Source organism: Anolis sagrei, chromosome 4 (assembly GCF_037176765.1).
Source record: "Anolis sagrei isolate rAnoSag1 chromosome 4, rAnoSag1.mat, whole genome shotgun sequence".
Taxonomy (NCBI): Eukaryota; Metazoa; Chordata; class Lepidosauria; order Squamata; family Dactyloidae; genus Anolis; species Anolis sagrei.
This window is the reverse complement of record NC_090024.1, coordinates 144,616,724-144,643,100: the sequence shown is the minus strand read 5'-3', so window position 1 is coordinate 144,643,100 and position 26,377 is coordinate 144,616,724. Positions and strand designations below refer to the sequence as shown.

The following is a 26,377-nucleotide window of genomic DNA, read 5'->3' as shown; positions in this document are numbered from 1 at the left end:
GTTGTATTTGGGAGAAATATTATTGGTTATCTTCCCTCTTAGCCCAAAATATCACCTTCATATATCAATAGGCTATGTTAGAAAGTCCTTAAAAATAATAAAGCAAATGGCCCAAACGAACAACACGAAAAAAATAAAATACTGTTATCTTCCTTTTTTCCTGTCCAGAGGCTATGAGCAAATTTGATGCTAACCAGTAAATTAAACTACATGCCTGGTTTTTAAGTGAAATTTAGCACTCAGCTCTTCCTGTTGCACTCAGATTGATGGCAATCACATCAAACACAGGCATGGAAGGAGGAATCCTCACAGAGATCAAGTTAAGTGCCCTTCTTTTCCAACTTTGATTAGCTCTCTTTCATCAAATGATATGGCAAACAACCCAGAACTCCGCCATTCCACTGAACTATTAAGGCAATACTCAGACCACATAATGAGATAAGGGCAATTTTGATAAGAGCAATTTGGCTGCTGTTCTGTAGAACGAGATATACGGCCATGAATCATATATGAGCAGCAAAGAGTCATAACGGAAGATGAAATCCACTAGGAAAAGTAGCAAAACACTCCTCCAGCTAAAAACCTGGGAATAATAATTGACATGCTTTACTACTCAGGCTGCTTGCAAGTTTTGTCTTCAACTTCCCTCCCCTTCCTCAAACTCCCACTTGGAATTTTGTATGCTGTGATATTTATAGACAGCATTGAAAAGAGACAAGGAGACAATTCTTGTGCACTGTTGCTTATGATTGTGGGGTATTTTTTTAGAATAAGGGAAAATAAACAACAGAAACAATGATAGCATGTAATCTATTTTGCTTTCGGTAAGTACAGCAAAAATTGTTTGGAATAATCATCTAACAAATGGAAATAGGAGTAGGAGCTTTACAAAATAAGTAAGAAACCCAAATCATTGTAATACTTGCATGCAAGACCAGTGCTGTATAACAAGTATCCCAAACAAAGTCCACTGAAAAATCTGCAAGGATGCTTTCCAAATATTCTGTAGTTGTAGAGTCTTGTTTGTGCTTTGTATTAATAAAAAGCAAGTTGATAATTTTAAGATGATCTAGAAGATAAACTTAAAATGACAAAATTAATGGTCTCTTAAAAATATCGGAATGAAGCATCCTTCTTTCTTTCTTTCCTTCCTTCCTTCTTTCCCTCCCTTCCTCCCTTACCCCATCAAGGCTTTGAAATGAGAGAAAGAGAGAGAAAAGTTACTTACTAGAGTATTAGAAGTGGACAGCCTGGTGGTATTTAGTCCTACCAAAGATGGGAGCGTTTGGGACATCCAGTTAGAGATCATTGCCATGGTACTCAGGACAGCACCAAGCTTGAGCAGTGGAGGACTCATTGCTGTGGCAGCTAATGAGTTTTCATAGTCACTGATTACCATCCTAGTGCAAGACTGGCAGGGAGAGAGAAAGAGGCGTGCCTGCAGCTCACAACATCCACAGCATGAAAGGGGATCAGCCTCTCCAGATTTAATCATCCACTAAAACACACAGCCAGGCAGCCTCCATTTCTCTCTCTCCCCCGCCACCCCATGCAGCTTCTAGTCTCTCATACCACCACAAACTAAAGCAGCCTGGCTGCAGACATGCACCGTCCTTTTATATGCCTATAATTATTACCGCTTTTCCTGTGGAGGAAAAGGGAGGGGGGAATGGAAGGTTCTAAGGCATCGGCTAAAAATCTAGTTAGCTCAACCAGTGGGAGACAACCTGATGGTTAATGAAGCATCACCCCCAAGGACAGGGACTGCAGAGCTAATGTACTACACTATGTGGACTGGCAGGTATACAATAGAGCCTCTCCTAATGTACAGACAATACCTGGGCCATAGCAGAGATGGTGAAGTTCGAAGGATTGCTATAAACCTCCCTAAAACACTACTATAAGCTGGCAATGCATAATCACAGAACTGTGCACATTTCAAAGTAGTTTTCACTGAATGCTGTGAGATTTACTTCTGAGTAAATATGAGGAGCTTTCCATTGCCTTTGGCAATGTTTGTAGATTGAATCCGCTGTGCAAAATAAAGATGAGAGAAAGAATGTGATGGGTCATTCAAAGTCATCTGTCTGTCTGTCTCTCTATATCATGTATCTATCCACACAGAATCATACACTCTTTGGAAGGCTAATAACTAGCAAGCCATGTTGCTGGTTACATTGCTTTTAAAGACAGGAGGGAAATGTATGTGCTAATATCTAGCAAGGACAAAATGAACTGCAAATGACTACTTCCGATGTGACAGAATTAAGCATTCTCATCTTCATGTGTCCTCAGTTGCCCCACAGCATTCTGTGAGGCTTACTTATTAAATCATAGAATCACAGAGTTGGAAGAGACCTCATGGGCCAACCAGTCCAACCCCGTGCCAAGAAGCAGGAATATTGCATTCAAAGCACCCTGAACAGATGGCTATCCAGCCTCTGTTTAAAAGCTTCCAAAGAAGGAGCCTCCATCACACTCCGGGTTCCACTGCTGAACAGCTCTCACAGTAAGGAAGTTCTTCCTAATGTTCAGATGGAATCTCCTTTTTTGTAGTTTGACGCCATTGTTCTGCGTACTAGTCTCCAGGGCAGCAGAAAACAAGCTTGCTCCCTCCTCCCTATGACTTCCTCTCACATATTTATACATGGCTATCGTGTCTCCTCTCAGTTTTCTCTTCTTCAGGCTAAACATGCCTGGCTCTTTAAGCTGCTCCTCATAGAGCTTGATCTCCACACCCTTGATCATTTTAGTCACCCTCCTCTGGACACATTCCAGCTTGTCAAAATCTCCCTTCAATTCTGGTGCCCAGAATTGGACACAGCATTCCAGATGTGGTCTAACCAAGGCAGAATAGATGGGTAGTATGACTTCCCTGGATCTAGACACTATACTCCTATTGATGCAGGCCAAAATCCCATTGGCTTTTTTTGCTGCCACATCACTTCCATGTAATGGTCTCAGAATATCTGAACATAGCTTCACACAGTTATCTATCTATCTATCTATCTATCTATCTATCTATCTATCTATCTAATCTATCGATCCCTCCCCCCCCCATATATACACAGAATACATATAGCAATAATAGAGGATAACACTGGCAGAAACTCTACTAGAATACTTTTTAAAAGAAGAGCAGGTTTAAAATGCTTATAAAATGATATAGCACAATGCAATGTAATATTACACACATATGATAGTTTACTATACAGTAAATATGTTTTTTTCATTATGACTCAACCCCACCATTTTAAGGTTGTAGGATCGAGTGCTCTTAAGAGTCAAGAAGCTATGTTGATGGCAGGAGTGCTGCTGGGGAACCAGACTAAATGTGCCACATAGCTACTGGGCAGCAGCAGTAATGTAACACTGGCAGAAGACCTGTCAAAACAATGGCAGAGGTGCTATCGCTAATGCTCACACTATAGTACAAAAGAGTATAGGACTCTTTTGCCCTGAGAACCTTATCAAGAGGCAATCCAAAAGACGTAATAGTGCCAAAAGTTGAAACCTCCAGGTTAGAAGGCACTCAACAAGCTGAAGTTAGAAGAAGAAAGCAGCAAACATGTACTTAAAGCCTATGATTCTCATAAAGGAAACAGGGAGTTGGTTGGGAGATAATTAGAGTTCTTTATGTCTCAAGTTTTTTGGGCTTTCTAGTCCTCCTTGTCTTGCTCTGCCTATCCCAAAGGACAGTTGCCACATGAAAGCATTAGATAATATCTACCAGAAAGGGATGATTAGCCACCAGTGTCTATTGGCCCTGAGGCTTGGCTCCCAGGCACCCTTAATTGGAGATGAGTTCCACTTGAGTCATGGATGGAAGTTTAAGTAACTTTTTTTGTATTTTCCTTATCCTTCTGAAAAGAAATCACAAGGTCTGTCTTTAGCAGGAAACAGATGTGGTGGGTGTTGTGGTGTGTCTCTTTCAGATGCAAATCATGAGTAGGCCATGTGAGTGAACTAGTATAATATGCTCATAGATCTGGAAGAGGTCCCATGGACCAAAAGGTTCAACCCCTTACTCATTGTCAGATTTCCAGCTGGAGCATCTGCAGAAGACAGCTGTCCAACTTCTCTTTGAAAACAGTAAAAAGATGGAGTAGTATGGAGGCAATTGGTTCCATTGACAAACTGCTCTGTCAAAAAGTTCCTTCTAATGATCAACTGAAATCCACCATCCTATAACTTACAGGCATCAGACCTCATTTTGCTGCAAAGAACAAGTTTGCCCTGTCTCCTTTGTTTGGCAGTCTATGAGGCATTTAAAGAGTGTGATCATGCCAACCCCCTCTTTCTCTTCTCTCCACTAAGATGTACATGTTGAGTTCTTCAATCCCTACACATACGTTTTATTGTCCATACCTCTTATCATCCTCGTTCCCCTTCTCTGAACTTGCTTTAGATTATCTATATCCTTGTTAAAATGAGGTACTCAGAATTAAGTACAGTACTCTTGAAGAGACCTGACTGGCACAGAGTATAGGAGGACTACTATGGTGTTTCTCTCAACTTCGAAGCCATGCTCTATTAAACCTGGATAAGATAGCATTTGCCTTCTTTCCTGCAGTATCACACTGCAGCAGCAAAGAATCCTTTTCACATGTAGTACTACAGAACGAAATATCCCCATTCTATACTTATATATTTCTGGATCTTGGGTTTCCAGTCACAGGAACATTACAGGAGATTCTCTTCAGAAGAAGTAACAGAGCTTGTTAATACTAAAATGTCTAGGATCAGGGAATGTATATGCAATGCATACATATGCCCGTGCAATGTGTCATTTTCAGACAGTACCATGTATGTTAAAACACCTGATAGAGTATTTGGCAAGTTTCAAGTTTACATCTATACATCTATAAATTAAGAGACTCCTTCCTTCAATCCATTTAAAACCATTTGAATCAACAGAATGCAAAAAACAAACACCCCCCCCCCAAACTTAGGAATAACCCCTCCTCAAAGGGAGGGAAGGAAGTAGTGTCTTTGTATTTATTCTTTAATTGGATTATGTCATGTTTGCTTGGTTTGTGTATGTGTTTGCTTCTTTGCATCTTATGTGTTGTATGCTTTTTTTTCTTTTCTTTCTTTCTGAAAATCAACAAAAATGTTGTAACCCCCCTATTTCAATCTATCCAATTTAAGAAAGGTGTCTGTTAATCAATGCCTGTTTGAAAAGGCATTGTGATCTGCTATATAACATAATTCCCGGCTTTGGAATGCCCTCCCCACTGAACTAAGATCAGCCACCTCGCTAATGGCATTTCGGAAGAAACTAAAAACTTGGATGTTCGTGCAAGCCTTCAATTGATTTTGATGTGATGTTGTCTGACCATGGATTAGCAATCAAGGATAACGAATTGGACTACGATTTAAACGATGAGATGTTCCGATCTGTATTGGTGGCCCAATACTATGAATGTTTTGTATGTATTTTTAAATTTTTAATCTATGCTTAAGTGTATTGTATATTTTAACATGCTGTAAACCGCAACGAGTCGCCGCACAGGCTGAGATGTTGCGGTATATAAGCGTACCAAATAAATAAATAAAATAAAAATAAATTTTACATAATTTGCCAGTATATAGGCCAAAGAGATCCCTTGCTTACAAATATTGAACCCTTTCTTGGAAATGACAAGAGTAAATTAACATTATTTGCTGAAAAGATGCAATTCCTTGGATGTCCTTGAAAAACTTGAAGTTACAGTCCATCATCAAACAGGAAATCCAAATTGAAGTTGAATTTTATACAGCTCTATGGGATATCAGCTACAAGGGGACAGTATAAATAATGGCCATGGAATAAAATTTTGATAAGAGCTTGGAAAAACTATTTGGGGCTACATCTCCTCAAATCTTGGAGCCAGCAGGAGACTATCACCTCTAGTTCATTACAGATAATTGGAGATGTCAGTCTCCAAAAGAGTAATTTATCACAGTGTCCATGTGGCTATTTTCTAAGATGCCTGTTTCATCTAGTTGATGCAAACAGCTCATGATAATGGTTTCTGGACTGCACTGACAGTTCAAAGTGGCAGTGAAGGAATTACAACACTAAATATTTCAGTACATTTTAAAGCTTCTCCAAACCAGCAGTTTCCAATTTAAGATCCTCCAGACATGTTTGACTACAAAGCCCATAATCTTTAATATCCAATGGAGATGAGGGGTATAATCCAAGGGATGTCAAATTGGGAGAGACTCCAGGAATGGCTTAATTTGACTTTCCTAAACTTGATACTTTCCAGATGCAAAAAGCTACTACTGCTCAGATCACTCAAAGCCAATGTCTGGCCTGGTTTAGGATCATTAGCATTGTAGATTACATTTCACCTTGAGGAAAATAGGCTGAGCAAAACCAGTTTAACTGCCATGAAAGCTAAATTAGTTAATTCACTATTTACTTAATTTAAGAAATAATGGTTAAAACATATATTACAATGCAAATTAAGCTCCTGCAATATCCCACAAAAGGTCAAGGGATGTTTGTCTGACTTGAAGTGCAAATGTTTGTAAAATTATCTTGCAAGATATTCCATATTTGTTCTCTCCTGTCACACAGTCACTGCAGTTTCTGTGGCATTTCAGCAACTGTGGCACGGGATGCAACTGCTCAGCAAGTGGGCTATCTCCTCTCATCTTTTCAAATGCTAAAAAGAAGGTAATGACAACTATGTTACAGACGTATGAACTTTTGTTCTCTCTTCAGGTAGACCTTGCAGGTCTGGATATAGTTTTCCACAAAAGAATGGGAAAACATTGAAAATATTCAAAACTGTTCAAAACATTTGGATGTCAAGATGAAAAGACTTCTGGAGAGATTAGGAATTTTGCAGTGTGGGATGTATCTTGAGCAAAAATTGTCCATGGCTGGTCTGTGCAGAAAACTGAATTTTCTGTATTGCAAACTGCATGTTCCATGTAAAAAATAACATTTATTAATAGTTTTGGGGCACAAATATTATTTCTGTGCAGGAAAAGCTTTTTCCTGTGTAGAAAATTCCATTTTTTTCATGAAACAACCATGTCAGAATTTTGCACAGAATTAGTCCTGAATTACAAAGAGGTATTAAAAACAGGGAGCCCTCGATGGCGCAGCAGGTTATACTGCTGAGCTGCTGAACTTTGAAAAGTCAGTGGTTCAAATCTGGTGAGCGGGGTGAGCTCCTGCTGTTAGCTCCAACTTCTGCCAACCTAGCAGTTCAAAAACATGCAAGTGTGAGTAGATCAATAGGTACTGCTTCGGCGGGAAGATAACGGTGTTCATGCTAGCAACATGAGCTTGGAGGCGTCTATGAACAACATTGGCTCTTCAGCTTAAAAATGGAGATGAGAACCACCCCCAGAATCTGACCCAACTAGACTTAATGTCAAGTAGAAACTTTTACCTTTATTAAAAACAGTTTTGTCCCCAAGATCATCAGGGGAGGACCTACTCTTGCTTCTGCCACCATCCCAAATGTGGTTAGCGGTGAAAAGAGAGGGGGCCTTCTTGGTAGCTGTCCCAAGCCTTTGGAATACCCTCACAAAGGAAATTAAAACAGCACCCTCTCTTTCTTCCTTAAAAAATCAGCTGGAAACCTTTCTGTTTAGGCAAGCCTTCAGTGAAGAAACCTACTGAAATGTCAGGAAGACTAATTTTTTATTGACTGGAGCAAAATGCAATAGGATTTGCATATTTATATTTACAGATTGTTTTATATGTTGTTTTGTACTGTAATATATTGGAAGCTGCTTTAGGTCCCTTCATGGGAGAAAAGCGGGATATAAATAAAGATGTAGCATTATTATTTCTTGTAGTGTAAAGGAAATTATTTAAATCTTTCACTGCTACCTTTGGGGAGAAAATTATATATAAAGTTTCACTTCTCCATGATATAAAATGTCATTTACAAGTCCCTAGGGGTGCAAAATGGCCTGCAGACTCCCAGGAACCTACCCAAAGTATAGGGACCTTATCACATTAGCCACCGGAATTGCCCTGGATCATGGTGAATTCGGCAGTGCTCGGCAGGGACCATGGGGAACCCGTAGCCCTTTGCCCCACATTGCCTAGCTTCCCCCTTACCTCATCCCATTGGATGAAGCGTCTACCAACTGGCTTCCTCCCTATGCAACACAGGAAATGTCCAGTGTTGCTGTGGAGGTGGCGTACGCCAGTTCCACTTCAGTTTTGCCACAGAGCCCTGCTGGAAGTAGATGTAAGTTATGAGATAGGAGCCATAGGGCTCTACAGAAAAACTGAGAAGGAATCGGCATATGTAGCCAAATTTAGTCCATATGATGAGGTCATAGGTATAAGCAAAACTATGCAGAATAACTCAAAATAACTGGATTTAAGCCCCTTCTTGCATTTCCAATAAAGTCAGATAAAAGAACACAAACAATAATGAGACATTTTAGGATGGAAGTAAACTACTTCACAAACTACATACTGTTGAACATTTGCTTTTGTTGTCGATGCTATTATTATTATAATTGTTGCTGCTGCACAATTCTCTTAAAACATGTAAAACTGCCCAGTGAATCTTTAGCTGAGGCAGCACAAGCAATTAAAATCTAAATCCAAGATCCTCCTTAGAAAACAAAAACTCAATAAATAGACAAGCAATAAAAGCAAAGGAGGTGAACAGCAGCAGTGACAAACATCAGCAATCACATACTCAATATATAAAACCAGCAATGAGTGAGACAATCCTGCATTGCATTACAGCAATTTGTAAATATGCCAGGCTATTTCCCCCATACTTTGCTTATTTCAGAATCAACCTGATTTGGAGTCCCAAATCCACACTCTTTTAGTCAACCAGTGTAAATTCTCCTAGCCTACTTAGTCGTCCTCCACAACTAAGGACATATTCCATTTACTCCACTTACTCTGTTGCACAAATTCCCGACCACTGTTTCCCAAAGCAGTTGCTCTACTCCGAACTCAAGAACAGAAAATGGAATGTTGAGGACAGGAAAAGAGATTTAAAGATGGACTCAAAGCCAACCTTAAAAACTCTGGCATAGACACCGAGAACTAGGAAACCCTGGTCCTTGAGCGCTCCAGCTGGAGGTCAGCTGTGACCAGCAGTGCTGTAGAATTTGAAGAGGCATGAATGGAGGGTGAAAGAGAGAAATCTGCCAAGAGGAAGGCATGTCAAGCCAACCCCGACAGGGACCGCCTTCCACCTGGAAACCGATGCCCTCATTGCGAGACAACATGCAGGTCAAGAAAAGGGCTCCACAGTCACCTACATAGTCACTGTCAGTACACCAAACTTGGAGGACAATCTTACTCAGACAATGAGGGATCACCTAATTAAATAAATAAGTTACTCTGTTGCAGTGGCAGTGACATTCTGGAAATGGTAAAAGTCTTATTATTATTATTATTATTATTATTATTATTATTATTATTAGAAGCACAACAAGATGAGTCCACAGCAGACACTCTGCTAGCTGTTGACTTGGATCACACGTGAGACACTTCCCAAGTGTCTAGGACTGTGTGATGTATCGGCGAATAATGCGTGCAGATCCCAGTAAGGTGACCTTTTGCAGCTGGCAGATGGTAATTTTGTCAGCGCCGATTGGGTTTAAGTGCAGGCCAAGGTCTTTAGGCACCGCACCCAGTGTGCCGATCACCACTGGGACCACTTTTACTGGTTTGTGCCAGAGTCTTTGCAGTTCAATTTTTAAATCCTCATATTGTGTCAGCTTTTCCAGTTGTTTCTCTGCAATCCTGCTGTCACTTGGGACTGCGACATCAACGATCCATACTTTGTTTTTTAACATGATTGTGAGGTCAGGAGTATTATGCTCCAAAATTCTGTTTGTCTGAATCTGGAAGTCCCAGAGGAGTTTGGCGTGTTCATTCTCTGTAACTTTTCCCAGCTTGTGATCCCACCAGTTCTTTGTCGCAGGCAGATGGTATTTGTGGCACAAGTTCCAATGAATCATCTGAGCAACAGTGTTGTGCCTCTGCTTGTAGTCCGTCTGCACGATCTTCTTGCAGCAGCTCAGGATGTGATCTATTGTTTCATCTGCTTCCTTGCACAGTCTACATTTGAGATCTGTTGTCGACTTTTTAATTCTGGCTTAGATGGCATTGGTTCTAATGGCTTGTTCTTGGGCTGCCAGAATCAGGCCCTCTGTCTCCTTTTTCAGAGTCCCATTTGTTTCTCTTCAATCCTGCTGTCATCTGGGATTGCAACATTGACAATCCATACTTTGTTTTTTAACATGATCATGAGGTCAGGATTATTATTATTATTATTATTATTATTATTATTATTCCCTGCTTTATCTCCCCCAAAGGCGACTCAAAGTAGCTTAACATAAAACATTAGCACAGCATTTAAAATATACAAATATACAAATATTAAAACAGAATTTAATATAACCAGTATTAAAATATTCACAATTAAAACCATCCAAACATATTTGATGCATATTCAGAAATAAAACCTCTCACATGGATGGAGAACATCCATGCTGGACCAATATTAGCTTATGGTAGATCCCACAGGAAAATTACATGTCTCAATAACAACTGTGTTGCAGTTTTGGTGCCCCTATGTACCACACTTGTTGTCTCCGGTATATTTGTGTGGTAGCTATATGCTTATTGCAATGATTCATTCCCATCAGTAAGAATAAAATATTTTTTTTCCTGTTGAAGGAACATCTTTGAAAATGGAGCCGTTTTTGATGAGGTTTTCATAGAGGGGAGAATATCGGCCTACTAAGATTCACCTTTATTGCATTCTCCAACACTAGCTGAGGCATGATGGTGATATCATCCTTCAATATCTCTGGGGTATTTCTATGAGGTCCCAGAGGCTGCCTGCATTGTCAAGTACCATCTATGAGAACATTGCTGGAGAGAATCCTTGGCTGCCTCTCACGTAAAATCTTGGGTTTCTTTTTTAAATGGATTCCATTTTCACGTCAAAGTAAAGCAAAAAAGTGTTTAGTTATGGTTAGAGTGATATTTCGGGACCCAGGAGATGTGGATTTATGTCCCCTCTGAGAGCTGGATCTATGTCCCCTCTGAGCTATAAAACTCACTGAGTGACTTTAGGCCATTTATTCTCATCAGTACCTCATAAGTGTTGCAAAGCTAAAATGAAGAAGAGTAGTCTTATATACACAACTTGGAAATCATTGGAGAGAAGGAAGAATAGAAGTATTAGTAGGTTTTTAAATGGCATATCAGCTATGATTAGGGTTTTGTTTTTTAAAAAAATAGGGAAACACTGATGTGAAAAATAGTTAAAAAGGAATAATGAGCATCTGTCATAATATCAAATAAAAGGAATACATTTAAGAGTAAATTCCTCCATACACTAAGATGTGGACTTAGTGCCCAACTAAACTGCAGAATTAATGAAGTTTGACACCATTTTAACTGCCATGGCTCAATACTTTGGAATCCCAGGATTTGTAGCTTGGCGAGGCACCAGCGCTTCTTGGCAAAGAAGGTTCAAGATCTAGGATTGCATCTACACTGTAAAAACAATATAGCTGGACACCATATAACTACAATGACTCAATGCTATGAAATCCTGGGAGTTGTCTTAGCATAGCATTGAGTCATTGCAGCTATATGGTGTCCAGCTACATTGTTTTTACAGTGTAGATGCAATCCTAGAAAGCTAAAGAGGCTATTATTGAAAAGCTGTGGGGCTGAGGTGACACAATGGATTGAACCCTTGTGCTGCTGAACTGCTGATCTTAAGATTGGCTGTTTGAATCCACGAGAGGGGGTGAGCTTCCACTGTTAGCCCTAGCTCCTGCCAACCTAGCAGTTCAAAAACATGCAAATGTGGGTAGATCAATAAGTACTGCTTTGGTGGGAAAAGGCAAAAAGATGCTCCAAGCAGTCATGCCGACCACAAGACTAGGAGGTGTCTACAGATGCTGGCTCCTCGGCTTGGAAATGGAGAAAGAGCCCCTCCCCCAGAGCTGGAGATGCATACCACCTCCAGAGCTGAAAATGAAAGGAGAAGCCTTTGCCTTTGTCTGTGTATTTGTATCTAAATGTATGTCATTGTAACAAGGCATTAAATGTTTGCCTGTGTCTGTTTATATGCTGTAATCTGCTCTGAGCCCCTCAGGGAGAAGGACGAAATATAAATAAATAAATAATAAATAAATAAATAAATAAATAAATAAATTATTATTATTATTGGAGCGAGACTAGTGACTGAATCTTTGCATTTGCACAACCCTTTTTATAACAAACAACTGCTAGTTCAGTACCGTATGCTGCATTTCATATGTATGGTATACATGCACTTTCCATAGGATTTGTAAATTTGGAAGCAAAATGCACAGACACCAAGATGGAATGGAAAAGCAGTTCACAGTCCTCCATGCTTGGCAGAGGTATATGGAAGCTTATTTTCTTTGTATGAGTCAAGCTGTTTCCACTTTATATAATTATGTCAATATAATAACGAGGATTGAAAAATGATATAACTATACTATGTCATTGGGACTCTTTACACATAATATTTTCCCTCAAATGATTATGGATGCATGCTGTGTGTTTGCTGCTTCTGTCACAGATCCTAAATCATATCAGTAATTATTAAAGTATAGAATCTCATAAATCACTGGAGCTTAGATACATGTTCTATCCATATTATGTGCTTCTATGAGTCAAACATTAGCAGTGAGAGATGGAATCCAGACTTGCAATATATTAGGGTACACAAAGCTCAGGAAAGTTTCATTTCTTGTATTACAAATTCAATTTTTCCACTCCATATGTTAAACTATTTTGTGTGTATGCAAAGTGGATACTGGGAAAGATTTACTTGCTATTAACAGTCACTGCTCTCAAAATCTCAGGATTTCCTGACCTAGCCAATTCCAAATCCAAACAAGGTGTAACCATGGCATAAATCACCACAGTCAAATTAGATACTACCAAACATTGGCACAGCTGGCACATTAGCTTTAGAAATGCATTGTAAACCTATTCCTGGGCATTGCAGAAACCTATGCATTGGCTGAGTGGGGGAAGGACAAGGCTATAAAATGCCTCCCTCTTATCCTCGTTTAATCTTGGGTTTCCCCTTCCCATCTAGCAGTATGAGGTTCGGTTTGACATCACTGGTTTAGTTAGACATTTGAAAAATGAAACAGGTTGAGTATCCTTTATTCAAAATGCTTGAGAACAGCATCTGGATTGTGAATCCCTCCCGCACCAATTTTGGAATATCTGTATTAGCATATAGGTACATAATGAGACTATCTTGGTGCTAGGTCCCAAGTCTAAACATAACATTCATGCATGTGTCATATGTATCATAGACACTTAGCCAGAAATTATTTTTATTCAACATTTTAAATAATTGTGTGCATCAAACAAAGTTATTGTACACTGTATCATCAGAAAGCAACCCATTTGAACAATTTTGGATTTTGGAATATTTGTTATTTCAGAATTCCAGATAATGGTTTCTCAGCCTGTTTGTTGTTGTTGTTTATTCATTCAGTTGCTTCTGACTCTTCGTGACCTCATGGACCATCCCACGCCAGAGCTCCCTGTCGGCCGTCACCACACCCAGCTCCTTCAGGACCAATCCAGTAACTTCAAGGATGCCATCCATCCATCTTGCCCTTGGTCGGCCCCTCTTCCTTTTTCCTTCCATTTTCCTCAGCATCATTGTCTTCTCTAAGCTTTCCTTTCTTCTCATGATGTGGCCAAAGTACTTCATCTTTGTCTCTACTATCCTTCCCTCCAATGAGCAGTCAGGCTTTATTTCCTGAAGTATGGACTGGTTGGATCTTCTTGCGGTCCAAGGCACTCTCAGAACTTTGCTCCAACACCAAGGTTCAAAAGCGTCTATCTTCCTTCGCCCAGCCTTCCTTTTGGTCCAGCCCTCACATCCATAGGTTACTACAGGGAATACCATTGCTTTCACTATGCAAATCTTTGTTGCCAGTGTGATGTCTCTACTCTTCACTATTTTATCGAGGTTGGTCATTGCTCTCTTCCCAAGAAGTAAACGTCTCCTGATTTCCTGGCTGCAGTCTGCGTCTGCAGTAATCTTTGCACCTAGAAATACAAAGTCTCCATGTTTCCCCCCTCTATTTGCCAGTTATCAATCAGTCTTGTTGCCATAATCTTGGTTTTTTTTAATGTTTAACTGCAATCCAGCTTTTGCACTTTCTTCTTTCACCTTGGTTAGAAGGCTCCTCAGCTTCTCTTCGCTCTGCCTGTACTATGATAATATCTCTGGCAAGTGTATACCACAAGCAAACTGATGACACCAAAAACGCCCTGTCTCCATCTCAGAGGCATGAGAAAGCAGATGAGCTGCAATGAACATGTTCATACAGGAGTGCTTCTGATATCCCAAAGTCTATACTGTGTGTGTGTGAATACACACACACAGTGCAGTAAGAAGCAATCTAGAAGCCAGCGAAATCCTCAATACTGAAAATATCTTTCTTGCCTGATAAGTAGCAGTTAGGAATATGATTATTATATTCTGGAACTGACTGAGGGAGGATAAATCTCTGAGGGAGAAAGAATTGAAACCTAATCTGAAATGTAAGAAGCCTTGAAGGGAGAGGTATATTCTTTGCACAATGAGTTTGGCAAGAGGGCTCTGGAGTGATTACTTATGTCAGCATACATTACCCCAGGATATGTTGTGCGAGTCCCATTTCCACAGCACCACTTTGACTTGACTAGCAGCAGAAACCTTCTTCGTTTTATCCTGCCACTGACTTTCTCAATGATCTCTACAGAATAGCGAACTTTATAAAATGTGGGAGTATCAGCACATCCAATTCTGTTTGAATGCCAAGAGGATTAATTAGTCAGTGTTTGTAAAGACTACTGAAGATGAAAAGATCCATATATTTCTCAGCTAACCTGGGGCTATATGAGTGGTGTGAAACCAAATTAGAATCTGGGCTCCTTTTGTGGTGTGTTTGCTTGAGTCAGGAAGGTTTAAAAAGTTGCTGCAACTTATTTTGAAAGAAAGGGAGGAAATATTAGCTCCTTTGCTCCTTCTGAAAAAGGATTGATAGTGAGCCCTTGCCTCTTTCCACAGAGAGATGGAAAACAGACAGCAGTAGAATGAGGAAAAATGTCTCGGCATGTAAAAGTATATTACATTTCTCTCATTCTTTCCCTCTCACTTGTAGCTGAACACATATAAATAACTTTGAGCCATTGCCTCTATACACAAAAGTAAGGTTTAATAACTTGATAGTGTTGTTGTCATACTTCCATTTAAAGAAAATCTGTCAATATTTCCCCGCAACCATACAAATGGAAATTTCCACAGACAGAATTTGTTGCACTGAATAAAAAGAATTAAAAGACCCAGCCTTGGATTTCCATGGAGACATAGATTCCTCTTCCCCAGATGACACATTTACCTTTTCTGTATGACCACTGACTGGTGTGCATGATGGGACCTGCAGTTCAGAAAACCTAGTCTTGCATGCCTAAATTCAGAGGATTCTGATTTTTTGGGGAAAAAGAACCATAATTTAATGTAGTTCTAAATAGACCCTAGAATCCATCTTGGAAGTGAATTAAAATGAACTGGTTTCACTGTGCAGCACCTACACCAGTGGTTCTCAACCCATGGGTCCCCAGATGTTTTGGCCTTCAACTTCCAGAAATCCTAACAGTTGGTAAACTGGCTGGGATTTCTGGGAGTTGTAGGCCAAAACACCTGGGGACCCACAGGTTGAGAACCACTGATCTACACAAACATCCCAGGAACTGGGTTGAAGCTGGGACAGTGCTAATAGCAGATCAGAATTGAACTGAGGAACCGCAGCCTCCAGAAAATGCAATTTTTTTTAACCAGTCCTCTGAGGTGCACTGATGCACAGGTTTCAAGACCTACATGAGATATAGAACATCAGTTGGAGCTGGAGAAAGAGGGGGAAATCGTCTTCTTGCATGCAGAATAATCTTCTTTATATGGGATTCCATCTTTAAAGAAGATGAAAAAATTACTTAACCCTATCACACTGGATTGCTTTTTCTTGCCTCAACCATCTCCTTAGAGAAGACCCAAGCACCATTCTTAAAACAGACACTATTTCTGGAATTCCTGATTTCTCCTCCAATCAATTCACTCTAGAGGAGATCTGAAGCATTGTTCTTAAAACAGACACCACCTCTGTGATACTTGACTTTCCCCTCCAATCTTGTTACTCTCAAGGAAACAGGAGGCATTGTTCTTAAAACAGACACCATGTCTCTCTATGGCAGGGGTCCTCATACTTTTTGAACAGAGGGCCAGGCCACAGTCCCTCAAACTGTTGGAGGGCCGGATTATAATTTGAAAAAAAAAATGAATTCCTATGCACACTGCACATATCTTATTTGTAGTGCAAAAAAAACCACTTAAAAACAATACAATAATTAAAATGAAGAACAATTTTAACAAATATAAACTTATTAGTATTTTAATGGGAAGTGTGGACCTGGTTTTGGCTGATGAGATAGGATTGTTGTTGTTGTTGTTGTTGTTGTTGTTGTTGTATGCTTTCAAGTCATTTCAGACTTAGGTTGACCCTGAGCGAGGGCCGGGTAAATGACCCTGGAGGGCCGTATCCGGCCCCCGGGCCTTAGTTTGAGGACCCCTGCTCTATGGGCTCCTCTGCTCTACCTACCAACCTGCTTACTCTCAGGGAAACAGAAGGCATTATTCTTAAGGCAGACCTCCCTTCTCTGGCCTCCTTTCCTTTCCTCCCAATCTTATTACTCTCAATCATGGAAGTCTGAAACTTAAAAAGCTAACAATAGTGCAGTTTTGAAATCTAAGATTAATATGAAGGAGAAAAGACAGGAAAAATAAATAGTGATATTTTGAAATTTTGGTATTTCTAATGATTAAATTATTTTTTTTAAATTCCCATACCAGGCTTATGAAGCCAATTTTGGGAGAGAAATGTAAATACTTGGTAAGAGACTGCTCATAGGAATGCCCATTATTGTACATCACTGAAGCAATTCAACATGGACAAATCTGACAGATCCTACCCCCGCTTTCTTTTGTTTCCACTTGAATCATGAGCTCAGAAGATAATTTCTCCCCATCCCCCATGTTTCTTAACACCTCTAAAACAGTTCCTTGGCAAAGCAACATGGAAGTCCCTGGCAAAGCATCATGGATAGGTGGAAGTCTGTCTGTGTCATTTGATGGGCTCCATGATGCTTCGATAGGGAACTGTTTCAGAAGTGTTAATAAATGGGGGTGGGGGGTGGACGATGACACTGCATGGGATAACGTCCATATTCTGATCTTGTTTGCTTTTTTACTTTGTTCCTAATAGTAGCCAGAGGATTAGTGGTTTTCTTCTGTAGCCAAACATTTTGGAAGGCTATGTTATGATCACTAAGAGTTCATATTATCTGGCTTGTTCTGGAATTTCTGGTGAGTTTTTTTTTAACACACTGTTCCTGGCTTGATGCATGCAGCAATGCATATAGGGAGTGTATATTTTATGGACACCCTGCCCTTTAGCCGGCTTTAAACTGCATCATGGAGTCTGAGTAGAACCATCCTTAGTTATGAATAATTTACCACCGGATGCCCTTCAGATATGTTGGAATGCATTACCTATCAGTATGGCTATGTTGAATAAGGATTATGGTAGTTGTAGTCTAAAACATCAGGAGTATATTCGTAAAGTAATAAAGGAGAAACTTGTGAGAGTGGATGGTTTTTTGAACAAAATCAAAACAAAGCTGCTTTGCAATGAAAAACAAATTTAAAAAAGCACAAAACTGTTTTCTCTTTATGTTTGCTTGCATTACAATCCTGGATATGCATATTGGGAATTTCTATCGAGTGAGTGGGGATTATGTGCAACCTCAATGTGTTGAACTGAAGGGCCTTCACAAAACTTTAGCTGGGTTTTTTTTGATATATGAACTCTTAGTGATCATAATATGCCCTTTCAAAATGTTTAACTGTAGAAGAAAACCACTAATCCTCTGGCTACTATTAGGAAAATAGTAAAAAACAAACAAGATCATAAGTTACCCACACTACCAATATAAAACAGTACACTATATGGGAATCTCATCAATAAACCTGTAAAACTTTCTCCATTTTCTTCCAGACTTTATTTGCTTTTTGAAATTTCACCAGAAGGGAAACTCATTTGGGGACTAGCTCTGTATTTTGGAGACTTAAGGCTGAAATCAATGCGATTTACTACTAAATAAAAATTTTGGGTACTGAAATAAAAATAGTAGAATTTCTAAACACAAATCTCTCTCAAAGATTGGCAAATGGATAAAGATGATGTGTGTGTGTGTGTGTGAGAGAGAGAGATAGTGTGTGAGAGAAAAAAGTAGTCTCCATTTGATCACTTCAGAAGTTCATAAGATTATTATTATTATGTTTGTGTAGAGTAGCCATAGCTGTAAGAATGTTAAAATATTTTATTTAGCTATCCATTGGAAAAGATAGTTACAACCTCATCAGATGGGGGAAGAATCAACAATATGCTCCACTTCGCTGCCCCTGTAAGCATGGAGCTTACTGGCTCCCATTACATGATGTGCTACTACTTCTAGAGGGGCTCTATGTTTAAAGGGGCAGAGAAGTGGAGCATGCCACCAAGGCGGTAACATGGGAGGCTTCCTGTATTACCTTGGAGCAATGGGGGAAGCCGGACAGTCAATGCTTCCCCCTATGGGGTTGTCAGGTGATGTGGGGGCAATCACAATGCATGGCATTTCCAGCAGCCAGTGTGAAGATGTCCTTAGGGATAAGACCAGGTTTAACACAAGGATACAGACCTGCAGAGCTAATCTTAAGAAGTGGGGCTACAAAGTGGATTCCATGACATGCAAGTGTGGAGAAGATCAAAGCACAGATCACTTACTACAATGAAGTCTACATCCTGCCACATGCACAATGGAAGACCTTCTCACAGCTACACCAGAGGCACTCCAAGTGGCCAGATTCTGGTCAAAGGAAATCTAGTATAATGCCAAGTTTCTTTTTACCTTTGTTTGTGTTTTTTTTTAAATACATTATAACTGTACCCTCAACTAGCTTCTGGTACGATAAATAAATAAACACAAGGAGAAGTGATTACTCTGTCCCAGACAGCAGACTGACTCTCAGTCATCCCCATCTTCCTGGAATTGCTACAGAAAGACAAGTCAAAAAGTGGGTAGTGTAGCTCTCCCAAGCACCTACCAACTGAAAGACTTGCTCTAAGATGGCCATGAGTGGTTTCTCTTGAAAGCCCTGATTTTCAGTCCTATCTTTCTCCATAGAGGAGCCCTCAGAACAAGACATGAACAAGCACCATGGTGGAAGTATGCCAGCTCTGCTTTAAGAGAACCCATGGGTCCACAGTTGGTACCATCTAACATGGCAGAAAAGAGCAAAAAGGAATGCACAGAGGTGACACCAAGGCTAAGGGTGAAATAGTAAGCCTTATAGTGACTAGATACAATGGAAACTCTTGAGGTGGAGGGGGAACCAGAGCTCATTGGTGGAATGAGTTTTCTTCTCACCTCCCTCTGTTGCAGTTTGATGGACTTTATTGCATGAGGTCCTAAAAGCATGTTTGGCATTGCAAACTCATTCTCACAGTGAGCTGGAACACACCAGGATAGTCACTCTTCCTATTTCCCAATCTGGCTGAAAAAAGCGAAGAGGCATAAGAGACAGTGCAAGAAACAAGAAAAGGAGTGTGAGATGAGAAGAAACAGGCGGAAAGGGAGAATGAATGATGTTAGCAGCACAGTGCAAGGAGCAATGGAAGGCAACTCTGCAAGCGTGCAAAGTCTACTGAATTTTCATAATTAAAATGTGTATTAGACTAATTACACAGCTGGAATTTGACAAAGTGGAATACAACAACTCTACTATGTAAATGTCTCACTGAACATTCCATCTGCTGTTATTTCTATACCAGTTGTAAGAGAATTTTGGGGTGAGTAGTTGAATGAGGCACTGAAACTTTCTGACAAAGGCTGTAGATGATTGATGGAACAACACATCTCGGGATGCGACAGTATACAACCAGAGCAGTTAAAGTGGCAACAAATTACAATAATTACATTATGTGTAAGGTATCTTAGTTTACTAGAGGAACATGGATAATATAGGTTTCAGATAAGTTGTCTACCTATTGTCCTGCCAACTGGAAAATATGTGTTTACTTAAACAGGTTTGTAGCATGAAAAGAGTTTTAAATGGTTACATTTATTTTAAACCAAAGCAGAATCTTACAAAAATTTTAGCAGTTTTTTTCATTCATTATAGCAGCTAAGTGGTCATTTTGGAAATTACCTTTCTGAATTTCCTGAATTTGATCATCTTGGGAGTAGAGAGAAATGTGAGACTGTGCAAGAAGCAAGCGGATGTTTCAAAGCTTCTGTGAATAGGGGATTGGTGTCGCTGGCAAGAAACCATTCTTTTGAGCATTTCAATAAACTGCATAATTCATTCTGCAAACACTCGGTGCAATTTGCTCTGTGCTGCAGTTCCATTAGGAAATTATCTGGGTTATGTACATTTCAGATATACATTATCATTTAAATGATTTGAGGGGCAAATTATAATTTGTGCCTTTCATTGAGGAATGAAACATCCTTGTGAACTTTTCTTAAGGAGCCTATGCTGCACTTATGTAATGAACTCATTTAATGCATGCATTCATTATGTGGCTACATTAATATTCTACCGCTAGAGAGCACTTCAACAGAAACAGTATGCTTAGAAATAAGAATCTGACTTCAGTTATGGACCTACATGTTAAAAAATAGCTTCATACATACATTCTTTGAAACTGAGCAAATGACTTCTGTCATTAAATACCGGATGGAAAACATAATGATATGCTGTAAGAATGGCCAGAAAAGTAGGAGTGTGAATACATATGCATAAGGAGGATTTATTTTCTTCTAATTTATTCAAACAGTTGTTTAAGATTTTACTGCCTGGTGCATTTCTATATTGTTGTGTTAATTGTATTTATATAATAGGAATAAAAGAGAACTGAAATATTACTGATATAGAGCGATGCTCACATTTATCAAATAACAAATGGACCATTTCCCCACATCCTTGCTTTAGTTATGTTAAGTTTCTCTGGTTTTGTCTCAGCATCTTTTCTTTATTTTCAGTAGTATGCATTATTGTAATCACTTATTAACAAATAATGTTTTACATATATTTGAAATGAGTGCATCTGTGCGCATATTTCAGAGTACAATTTTAACAACTAATGGCCACATCTGTCTGTCAGATGAGAACTGGAGGGTTGAAATTGCAAACACTCCACAGATATTGGAGAAAGCATGGACAAGATAAACATGTCTAACCTTGGAATGAAGTCAGATCCACCACACATTCTTAATGGCAGATCCAGAAACAATAATTACCCTATATACTAATGTATAATTTTAGAAATTTTCACTAAAACATCTGGGTTGACTTATCCACTTGTTAATGTAAGTACTGAACATTAACTATCCCCCTTCTCTGAGTAGATAGGTGACAGGCAAGAGATTAGTTAATTCTGAAAGGATCTCAGGGTGTTTCCAGACTGCACCAAAATCCATGTTTTAAATCTAAGATTAAAAATCCCAGGACCTCGCAGCAGATTCATACACAAACCCATCAATTTGGGGATATGGTCCCTTGGTGGGATATGGTCCCCATGCAGATATGCAGACATGTCGGAGATGTCTATGGACAACAGGCTCCTTGGCATGGAAAAATGAAACAAGAGCACCTCCCCATGGCCAGAGTTGAGCATTGCTACCAAAAGCCACAGATGGAGAAATGGGGAAGGCCTTTATCTTTGTCTGTGTTGTATGTTGTTGTTCATGGTGTGTAAAAGGAAATGAATATTTACCTCATATGTGTCTTATAATCTACTCTGATTCCCGCTGGGGAGATAAAGTAGGATATAAATACAGTTGATTATTATTATTAAAGGGTGCTAAACTGCATTATTTCTACAGTGTAGATGTACCCTAAAGACTGCATGAACTTTGTGTTGAATAAGTCTTGGAATGCAAAATTTTTCATCTGTCCAGGATTTTTGTTTTCACTATTTCTCGATTCTAGAGGAATATGTTTTTAAGACCATGTTTGTATATTGTCCAATAATATTTCCATTTCCAACAAGAAATGTAGTTGTGTCTCATATGTAGCTCATTCTGTTTTATAACAGCCTTTCCAACATGTTGACAAGTTTATATCAATTAGGGAGCCTAGCCATGACATTAAGCACAGGATAAATGCTGAAAAATGTTTGAACAAGCTGTTGAGGCTGCTTCACACCAGCTTTTAAGATGACAGGGCAGGAGTTTTGAAGACAGGGAAAATATATTTTATTCCTCTGGTGGCAACAAAAGTAGAAACAGTGTTCCTGTAACTGTTTCTGAGGAGCCTAAGGTACTGGATATTTTAAATCTGTCCAAAAACAATTACTTAATTGAACTTGAAGGCCTCAAAGTAATGCAGCTGATAATTCAAGGAACTATAAAGTTTATTATTATTTTACTAACACAAAACCACTATGTGTCACAGCAAAGAGATATATATGATGGATTTCGTATCACAAAATCACAAATCAAACACTTCCCAAGCGTCTAGGACTGTGCATTTTCGAATGATGCGTGCAGATCCAAGTAAGGTGGTCTTTTGCAGTTGACAGATTGTGATTTTGTCAAGTTATTATTATTATTAATTATTATTATTACTTACCATCTGTGCAGACCTTTCATTCTAAATCATATATGCAGAAACTGAATTTAGTATGCATTATAAAATGTTCAGTTTCATATGAAATTTGTTACCTGAACCATGCACAATATTGCAAAATTATACAGGTAATTTGATAAGCAAAAGGGATGCCAGTTCACTAAAAGATCCAGATCAAACAATATATTTCTGCATGCCTAATCTAGGATTATGGCAGTGCGTATAAATGTGTGTTTGTTACTCTAGAAAAGAAGAATGTGTGTTCTTGGGCTGCAACTTGTTACAATCTTAAACAGTATAACCCACAGTGAGAAGATGATGGGACTGACACCTCAACAATATCTGGAAGACCATAGATTCCCTACCCCTATTGATGAGGGAAGTGCATTTCAGTTTCACTTGCCCTGCACTCGTTGTGTATAAAGATGCCAATGCCTAGTTAAAGTGAAAGTCTTTGGACCTCATCCCATGAGGGGAGGAAAATGATGGGAATCATCTTCCTTCCATAGACTTTTGTTCTGGTACATTGATAAGGAAAACAGAATAATATATTTACCCTGATCACATACAATGTACTTTTGTCCATTTCTACTGTAATTCTCTGAGCTATCGCATGGGCAATTATCGCCTCTGCCCATTTCACATTTTTCTTCTTCTTTAAAAAGGGAAACTTCACAATGGCATAAGTCTGAAATCAAGGTCTTAAAAGGGGAGGGGGATATAGCCACAGTGAAGTTGTGATATATCAAATTTGTGCAATTCTTGAAGAATTAATTAGGGTGAGCTCCCACTGTTAGGCCCAGCTTCTGCCAACCTAGCAGTTAAAAAACATGAAATTGTGAGTAGATCAATAGGTACCACTTTGGCAGGAAGGTAACGGCAGTCCATGCAGTCATGCCAGCCACATGACCTTGGAGGTGTCTACGGACAATGCCAGCTCTTCAGCTTAGAAATGGAAATGAGCACCACCTCCCAGAGTTGGATATGACTAGTCTTAACATTTACTTTAAAATGTATTATACATTATATTAAGCTGATCTAAGAATGCCCAGGACTTTAATAGAGGGTTATACATAGTCTTATAAATAAATGTTTATGTCACGGATATGAGCAAAGCTACTTGAACAATGATTGAGGGAGAGGAAAGCATTACACGCGTCCTCATTTCACTTCTGTCATACTGAAGACAGAGCAGGCTTGTTTTCTGCTGTTCAAGTCACTAGAAACAAAGCAATGTATTCAAACCACAGGAAAAGAGATTCCACCTAAACATTTAAAAATGCTGCTAATGTTAAGGCCTGTTCGACAGTGCAATACGCTGACTTGGAGTGTGAGTCTCCTTTTCTGGAGGTTTTTAAAGAAAGTCTGGATTGCCATATTTACGAGTGCCTTGACTGTGTGTTCCTGCATGGTAGGAGGTTTCACTGGATGACCTTTAATCTCCCCCAACTCTATGATTCTATCATTCCAAGAAGGAAGGCTTTATGAACATTTGCAGAAATATATACACAGTAGCAAGCTTTGGGTGCCTGGGCTGTCAACACCACTCAAAAAGTCTAGGTTAGTCAAACCAAAGTACCATATTTACTTGATTATAAGGCTCACCTTTTTTGATTAAATTATCTTTTCATTAGATTTATGCAATATGATAAAAAATTGAGTTTCAGGGTTCTGAAAATTGAGGTGCGCATTAGATTTGACGATGCATTAGACTCGAGTAAATACGGTATATTCAATGCAGCATCCTGCTTCCAATGCAGCATCCTGCTTCCCAAAGGTATCTGAAAACTTCCCAGGGCTGTCTTTGGGGAAAGATACTCAGCAGAGTTGATCTCCCATTATATACCTTGTTCTGAGAACTATTTAAAAGAGGACATTTAGATTCTTCTCTGCTGCAGGATTTCTACATCAGGAAAATGGCTGGTACCAACACCCCACCCTAGCGACCTAGTCTTGGTGGTTCTTGGCTTAGGCAGTTCTGTAGCTAATCCCTTCTAGCTTAAACTGTCTCAGGCTCCATGTATACTGCTAAATAATCCACTTTTTAAGTCAAGATTATCTGCTTTGAACTAGATTATATAACCCAGTTCAAAGCAGATAATCTGGATTTAGAAACTGAGTAGATCCAGTCACAAGAATCTTGATTCACTAGCTCTTAAGCTCTGCAGCCATTGATAAGCATTGCTTCTTAGACTGGCCAGGAGATTCTGAGAATTGTATCCTGGTGGTTATGCTGGACAGGAAATTTTGGGATTTGGACTTCTCTAATCATATTGGCTGGAAGCTACTAGGAAGCATAGACCAAAAGAATAACTTTTAAGCACTGTTTTTATGCTGCTCTTATTTTGATGATCTTGGCAGACATTTCCCATTACTTATATTATGATGTTTATTTTTATTGTCAGCCATTCTGATAATGCATTTGAAGAATGGGATGTACATATTTTTTAAATTAATGATCCACGGATTAAATAAATTCTTTATCATCACCTAAAGGCACTAAATACAATGTCAGCAAGTATTTTAAATCTGCCTAGAATTTTATCTTGGAAGATCTCCATTTGGAATATGCAATTTTATATGGACGAAGACTACTTGAGTTGTCAAATGGTCACCAACTCCACATCTCATCTTGAACCCATAACAGCAGGGTCAGGAGGGTTTTTTTATAGCATGGAGTTATGTGATGGCATGAGTGGCGCCACCTATTTGTAGAACTGTTAGTTGCAAGATTTAAACTGTTGTATGATGCTTAATCCTGCCTTTTTACCCTGCTTATGTATAGTTGAATTGATTGGTTATTTATAGCTGTCAATCAGTGTTGTTTGCACCAGTTGAATTGCTTTTTCAGCTCAATTGTTTGGCTCCACCTCTTCCTGGAGGAGGGGAGTGCTTCCCTTTTTTATTCCACCATCAGATTTTCTACCAGATGGATGTGAGTAAGAGACTTGGCTCTAAAAGCCCCTGATTAAATTACCTCTCAGCACCAGTTCTGAGGTTCTTACCCTTGAGACTTATGCTTCATGTTCAGACCAACCTGAACGACGTTGGGAAGTCTCAAGCGCATTCAAACAAGTTCTTTTGGCACCAGAGGAAGACCCTGTGTCTTCAAGCATAGGCCATTTGGACTGGGGTTGTGGATTGCTCCGGCATTTACAGCCATTGAGAAAGAGGGACCTGGAAAAGCTTCTCAGCTGCAAAACTTCTTGGACCCAAGACAACCAGAGACTGCAATGTACATTTTCCTTCACCCCTTTGAAACTTCCAGCTTATTGCCTTAAAGAGATAATTCTTTGTGAACAATAAAACTTATTTTGAGTTATCTACAGTGTTTGGTTCTTTGAGAATTCCAGTTTCCTAAAGGAGGGCAAGAAGCAATCCCCTGGGGAAAAGATGTCACGTCCATGCCTCTTTCACTAAGAGCTATAGCCCCCAGGTGCGACGGCACAGAGTTAAGCAACACAATCATTTACAAATACCTTCTCACCATATTAAGCAAGATAGAGAGGTCAAACGTTTGTTGTTGTTGTTCATTCGTTCAGTCGTCTCCGACTCTTCGTGACCTCATGGACCAGTCCACGCCAGAGCTCCCTGTCGGCCGTCACCACCCCCAGCTCCTTCAAGGTCAGTCCAGTCACTTCAAG

General features: G+C 39.4%; 1 protein-coding gene across 2 annotated transcripts in view; it reads right to left on the bottom strand.

Annotated features, from left to right (window-relative positions):
* Positions 1 to 26,377, bottom strand: part of OLFM3 (olfactomedin 3) — a 202,743-nt gene that overhangs the window by 68,382 nt on the left and 107,984 nt on the right. The window contains exon 1 of one of the 2 annotated variants that reach the window (XM_060774021.2): positions 1,229 to 1,415. The exons of the other annotated variant lie outside the window; for it this stretch is intronic. Within the exon in view, the coding sequence (XP_060630004.2) occupies positions 1,229 to 1,399 (171 nt within the window). The 5' untranslated portion in view covers positions 1,400 to 1,415. Of the gene's footprint in view, positions 1 to 1,228; positions 1,416 to 26,377 lie in introns of those variants that run through there. 2 annotated transcript variants of the gene reach the window in all.